At 34.2% G+C, this 6,183-nt stretch overlaps 1 protein-coding gene across 1 annotated transcript; it reads left to right on the forward strand.

Annotated features, from left to right (window-relative positions):
• Nucleotides 1,061–5,860, forward strand: LOC109724397 (peptide methionine sulfoxide reductase B5). The gene is made up of 3 exons (XM_020253214.1): nt 1,061–1,244; nt 4,614–4,770; nt 5,423–5,860. Exons 1-3 carry the CDS (start codon nt 1,144–1,146, stop codon nt 5,570–5,572), a joined length of 408 nt encoding a protein of 135 aa, XP_020108803.1. The 5' UTR covers nt 1,061–1,143; the 3' UTR covers nt 5,573–5,860.

Genomic DNA, 6,183 nt, shown 5'->3' on the forward strand with positions numbered 1-6,183 from the left:
AAATACATTAAGGGTGTTTGGATTGACGAATTTGATCAAGTATAGTCAAGTGTAGTGTGTGTTTGAGTTTCCCTGAAGTTGATTATTTTTCTGTTGTTTGTTTTGACGTAATCTACCACTGTAAGTTAAATTCAATCACTTCTGCTGTTTATTTTGATGTAACTTATGTGATAAATTAGTTTTTTAAGTTCCGTTGTTTGTTTTGATGTAAATAAGTGGATCCCATTATCTCCTAAATATAGTAATAAATTATTACTATAAAATTTAACTATTATATAATTAATTTTTTATTATTATTTAAGATAAATCTTAATTTATTATAAATAAGGAATTCTAACTTATTATAAAGAAAGTAGAGTTTAGTTTTAATGTTTAATATAATTGTTTATGAGAAGGTTGATTGGGTGGAAGTCCGAGTTCAGTAACTAATTAGAGCCCGGAGATCGAGCGTAGGTGAAGTGGAAGCTCTAAACGTAACTGAGTTACATATATTTTTCACTGTACACCAAATACAAATACGAAAGTGATGGAACACTTGAGGTTCAGATCACTTCACTTGCACCAAAACAAATGGGCCCTATATTGGAAGTTAGTGTAGGCCATTTCAGAAGTATTAATTAGATACGTTGATATAATCAGCTTTAAGTGTGAGATATTAATAACATTTAATGTACAGATTAATGGAAAGTTAAATACAGTCGATTAATTTAGGAAGACGCGCCAGGCGGCTGCGCATCTCGGCGTCGCGCCCTTTCGGGTCCCATATATCGGGCCGGGTGGCGGACGGATGTCGGGTCGGCCTTCAGGGCCGCAGCCGGGCATTCAGATGTATAATTAGATACGTAATTAAAAATTGATGAAGAGAAGGGAAGAATCACGATGGCCATGAAGGTGAAGGAAAACTCATGGTGCCCACATGGCCCAAAACATATTGAGGATTTATATATTGTAATAGACTATATATTATATATATATATATATATATATATTATATATTAATATATATATATTATATTCCCCCATATGCATAAGATAACATTTTCTCAAAAGGTGGTGACCTTGAATTTTGAGGGAATTGGAGTAGTTGAGCTCCTCTGCTCTCTCTCTCTCTTCTCTCTCTCTCTCTCTCTCTCTCTCTCAAACATGGCGAGCTCAGGAGGTGTATCCATGGCGAAATCCGAGGAGGAGTGGCGCGCCATACTCTCCCCAGAACAATTCCGGATCCTCCGATTGAAGGGAACCGAGTAAGATTAAACCTGGAATGATCTTAATTTCTCTCTATTTTTAATGCAATTTTAGATGACTTTGTTTGGATTTTTTGGGTTTTCATGATGACCCATGAGGCAAAAGTTCCCATTCATGTAGGGTTTTGGTTTAATTGAGTTGTTCTTGGTATCATAGATAGATGTGAAAAATTGCTCTTTTTTCAGCGAATTTTAGATGATTTTCTTTGTTGCATTTGTGGAAAGTTCCCATTCATGTGAGTTTGTGGTTTAATTGAGATTGGAGCGTCTTTGGGATGGCTCTATTATTATTTTTGGCGATTTTTAGATGATTTGAGTTAGGTTTATGGGTTTTTATAGGCTTTTTTTATAAAATAACCCTCTAAAATTTTAAAATTGAAGAAATAATCATGTAAAAATTTTATTTAGAAAAATAACCCTCCTTTCGCCACGTAGGCGCCACGTCAGATTTTTGCTATGAATGCGGTGAATCATTCACCGCCTTCACATATATATATAATGAAGACGGTGAATGATTCACCGCCTTCATAATATATATCTAAAGACGGTGAATCATTCACCGCCTTTAGTGCAAAATATCTCAAATTTATCGAAATTTGTTTAAGTCCTAAAGTTAAATACAGATAAGACGGTGAATCATTGATTCACCGTCTTCACATATATACTATGAAGGCGGTGATGATTTACCGCCTTCATTATATATATGTAAAGGCAGTCACCGCCTTTATAACAAAAATCCAACGTGGCGAAAGGAATTTTAGTTTTCCAAATAAAATTTTGATAGGGTTAGTTTTCCAATTTGAAATATTTGGAGGGTCATTTTACAAAAAAGCCCGTTTTTATATCACCCAGGTTGTTTGCTTATAATCTATTTTGGATTAAAGTATTTTGCACTTGATTAATTGACATGGGATTTTTGGGTTTTGATTTTAAATTGCTTCTTATGATGCTCCTTTGTTTTGCAGGTAATAGTGTGTTATAGTGTTCCAATTTTTTTTTTTTATTAGAGTATTGAATAATACCAGCTTTGCTACATTTTATTCTGAGTTGCTTTAATTAAGATTGGTTTTTTCCTGTTATGATTTTACATAAAAAATAAGAGAGGAAAGAAAGATTACTGTTATTATTTCATTTTGGTTTGGGATCTTTCTAGTAATCAAAGATAGAAGTAAAAAAAAAATTGCTCTTTTTTCAATTTTTAGATGATTTGGATTAGATTATTTGGCTTTTATGATGACCCATTTGGGGAAAGGCCCCATTTTTGTAGGTTATAGTGTTTCCTTTTGAGATTTAAGTATCCAAAAATATCAGCTTTGATATATTGTGTTCTTGGTTGATTAATTGAGATGAGTTTTCTTTGTTCTTAGTTTTACAACTAAATATTAAGAAGAATATGGTTTATTAGTTGAAAATTGAGGGAGAAAAAAAGTTGATTTTAATTTATATCTATTGTTGCATGTATGGGGATATTATCATGAGCTTTTTTTTTAAAGGTAAAAATGCATAGAACTTATCTGACCTGTGGAAGACCATTTTAATTCGACTACTCAACCTTTTAGAATATTGATTTTAATACGCAACATCTCAATTTGTCGGATTTGAATCATTTGATGACTCTTCCGATGCAAAATTTAATCGAATTGCTTATTTTACTAAATTTATAGTCATATGAATTGTATAAAATTTGCTAGTTAAATCCGAAAAGATAAATGACGTCTTCAAAAATTGAAGTCAAAGAGTCAGTAATTGATTCAAATCAAACAAATTAAAAGATTAGATAGTAAAATTAGATCCGAAATTGGTGATTACTTGAGGTAAGTTTTTTACATTTTTACCTTTTCAGAATATTCTAGTGCTGTTTTGGTTGTCGATTGACCCAAATTAAGAATGTGGAGTCCAGTTGCATGCTTTGACCAAACATGTGGCCACCCAAATTAGACCATGTAATTTTAAATGTAATGTTTAGTTTTATATTTGGCTTGTTGCAAATTTTTTATATTATATATCTTTTATATTAATCTTCTTTGGTGTGTGCATTGCATAGAATTCAATACTTGATAGGAGACTAAGTCTTTGATAGAAGAGTAATACTTTGTTTAAGCTTGTAGGCTTTGAAAATGTTCACTCTCAAAATTTTATATCATTTATATGCTGAAAGAGATCATTACAAAGCTTTGTCAGTAAAACTTTACATAGACCCCCTCGGCTACCAGGCCATTTTGAAAATAAATCATTTTTTCCCCTCTGATTCTGACAAAATCCTTTTTGATTTTAATTATTCTCATTAATTAAATTCTGGATTTTATCAAATCCAACGGCCATTCTACTGAATTTAACTGTTTTGAACACCTTTTTATTTTTATTTAATGGAACTACAGTCTTAGTTAATTGGAGCTATTGATTTTAACGAATTCAAAAATTTTATTTATGAAAATAACTCAGCGAAACAATCAAATGGAGCAGGGGTCTAGGAAAGCATAATAACGTTGCAACGCTTATTCAAAATGCCATATTGTTCATGGGTTGCTCTTTCGTTTTTTATCCCTATCTGCTGAGTCATAGAATCTGAAAAAAAAAAAAACAAACAAACAAACAAACAAACCAAAACAATCAAAAGTAGAGGCGTCGTCACACTGGCTATTGTTTACAGTTGTCTCCATACATTTTTGCCTATTTTGTGTGCTATTTGCTGAATCACAGAATTTGTGCTCTGCTGTTTTGATATTATAATTTTCACTACTTTGGGAGCTCTTTTTATGTTTAATGCTAAAGTCTTTAATTTTACCTGCTAAATGGTATGCGTGCAAACTGTTAATTTTGGTGGTAAATCTATCATTTGCCGAAAATTCTCTAATTGCGTAAAAGATTTTTGAACTTTCGTTGCCCCCGTCGTTTGTTTAATTTGCATCTCACAGTATGGATAGAAACTTCTATCCCTAGTGTCCCCTACATGCTTAGTTAGTGCTTTTATGGGGATTCATTGAAGATTTACATGTACATAGTGATGGATGAAGTGAATTACAATTAGATGATTCATGACATGATTCTTTATGGTAAAGACGTGGAGTTCTTTAGGTGATTCTAGGACCGAAAGCTGATTCGAGTCCAACTGCTTTGAGCTGCAGTAGAAGTAGAAGCTTTCAATCAGATCTTCTGCTTTTGTGGCTTTGAATGGCTTTGAAGCTAATTCTACTTCACAACCGAAGCTCCAAGCTTGTTATATGCCAATCGGTTGACTGCAGTGCTCACTAAAGTTAAAGAAAAATACTAACTCCTGTTCTCCGTTTTTAATATCTAAATGATATGCATAAATGAGTTTAGTCAAAATCGTACCTACAAATTATGCATAAAATAAGTGGTATTTTTCAGGCCTCCAGGGACAGGTGAATACAACAAGTTTTACGGCGAAGGCGTTTACAGCTGTGCTGGTTGCGGAACTCCTCTTTATAAATCCACTACCAAATTCAATTCTGGGTGTGGTTGGCCAGCATTCTTTGAGGGACTTCCCGGGGCCATAAACCGAACGGTTGTTTTTCTTTCCTCTTGCGTTTTTCTTTTGCTAATAACACATTTTTTGTCCCTTTTCGGGTAAATTGCACGTTTGGTCCTCAACTATGGAGCACATGATAGCTTAGTTCTCAAACTTTAGTTTGTTGTAATTTTTCGCTTAAACTTTCAGAATTGTTGCAATCAAATTCCACGGTCAAATTTAGCTGACTAAATTTTAATGATTGTTGATGTAAAAGTGATATGGTATCTTAATTATTGGTGATATTCAATATTTAGTCAACTAAATTGGGTTGTTGGATTTAATTACAACAATTCCGAGAGTTCGAGCGAAAAATCGAAACAAATTAAAGTTTGAGGACCAAAGTGTCACCAGCTTAACAATCTGTGGACCAACTATGCAATTTACCATTCTTTTTTCATACAGGCATTACGAACATGCTAAATTGCAAACACCCTTCCGAGTTGGTTCTTGCTTGTATGCTACTCGAAACCATACACGCAAAGTTCGTTTTGCTTAATTCCCTTTGCTGGAGAACACACGCAATTACTAACTTGTGTTGGTGTAATTACTTAATTTTTCTTATTTGCAAGGGTATAAATGCGGAAAAGTTCCTACAATTTACTCCTTGATGATGTATGCTTTTGTTTTTCCTTGGGTTTTATTTCAGCCCGATCCCGATGGGAGGAGGACGGAGATCACCTGTGCGGCGTGCGGCGGCCACTTGGGCCACGTGTTCAAAGGCGAGGGGTTCAAGACGCCTACCGACGAACGCCACTGCGTCAACAGCGTCTCGATCAAGTTTGCTCCCCCGTCGTGAGACATCTCTCTAGTGCCCAGTTTATTACTATGTTTCGCGGACAATAATAATAACATGTTATGTTATTTACTGATGAATAAAGTTTGTGTGTTATGATTGATGGAAATAATCTCTCTCCGACGGCCTTGTGCAGTGATTTAGTTTGTTGCATCAGTCAGCTCTTACTTGTTTCGTAGAATCAATCCTACAGGAATGAGAACCTTGCTTGAGCCCTGATGTTGAAGTTCCATGAAACAAAGTGAAAACATTGTTGTTGATATGAGTTGGAACAGGAGTACTATTTCTGAACGTACGGAGACCTTCGTGCTTCCACTTTTTTCTTAAGATGACTGAATATCTGAATTGCCGATTAACATCCGTAAGCTTCGACTAAAAGATTTGAAGTTTCTAGGATCTAAATTTCATGGATTGATTGGTCTAAAAATGAACAATCAAAAGTGAACAAGCTCAGGAAAATAGATGGAACAATTCTTCAATTTCTGATCAGGGAATTTTTTAAGTACTCTTAAAAATCATGTTCTACCAAATCTTCGGCTAGTTTTGATTGCTTGTAGAGATGTTAACGGTTGGATTCGCGATGGATTTTCAAAAATCCAAACCCCAACCTGATG

Source organism: Ananas comosus, linkage group 18 (assembly GCF_001540865.1).
Source record: "Ananas comosus cultivar F153 linkage group 18, ASM154086v1, whole genome shotgun sequence".
Taxonomy (NCBI): domain Eukaryota; kingdom Viridiplantae; phylum Streptophyta; class Magnoliopsida; order Poales; family Bromeliaceae; genus Ananas; species Ananas comosus.

Excerpts from the sequence above, each read along its gene's own strand:
- LOC109724397 (XM_020253214.1), top strand. The coding sequence starts at position 1,144 with ATGGCGAGCTCAGGAGGTGTATCCATGGCGAAATCCGAGGAGGAGTGG. Across the intron at positions 1,245-4,613 it reads CTCCGATTGAAGGGAACCGA|GCCTCCAGGGACAGGTGAAT; the intron begins GTAAGATTAAAC and ends GGTATTTTTCAG. Across the intron at positions 4,771-5,422 it reads CCGGGGCCATAAACCGAACG|CCCGATCCCGATGGGAGGAG; the intron begins GTTGTTTTTCTT and ends GTTTTATTTCAG.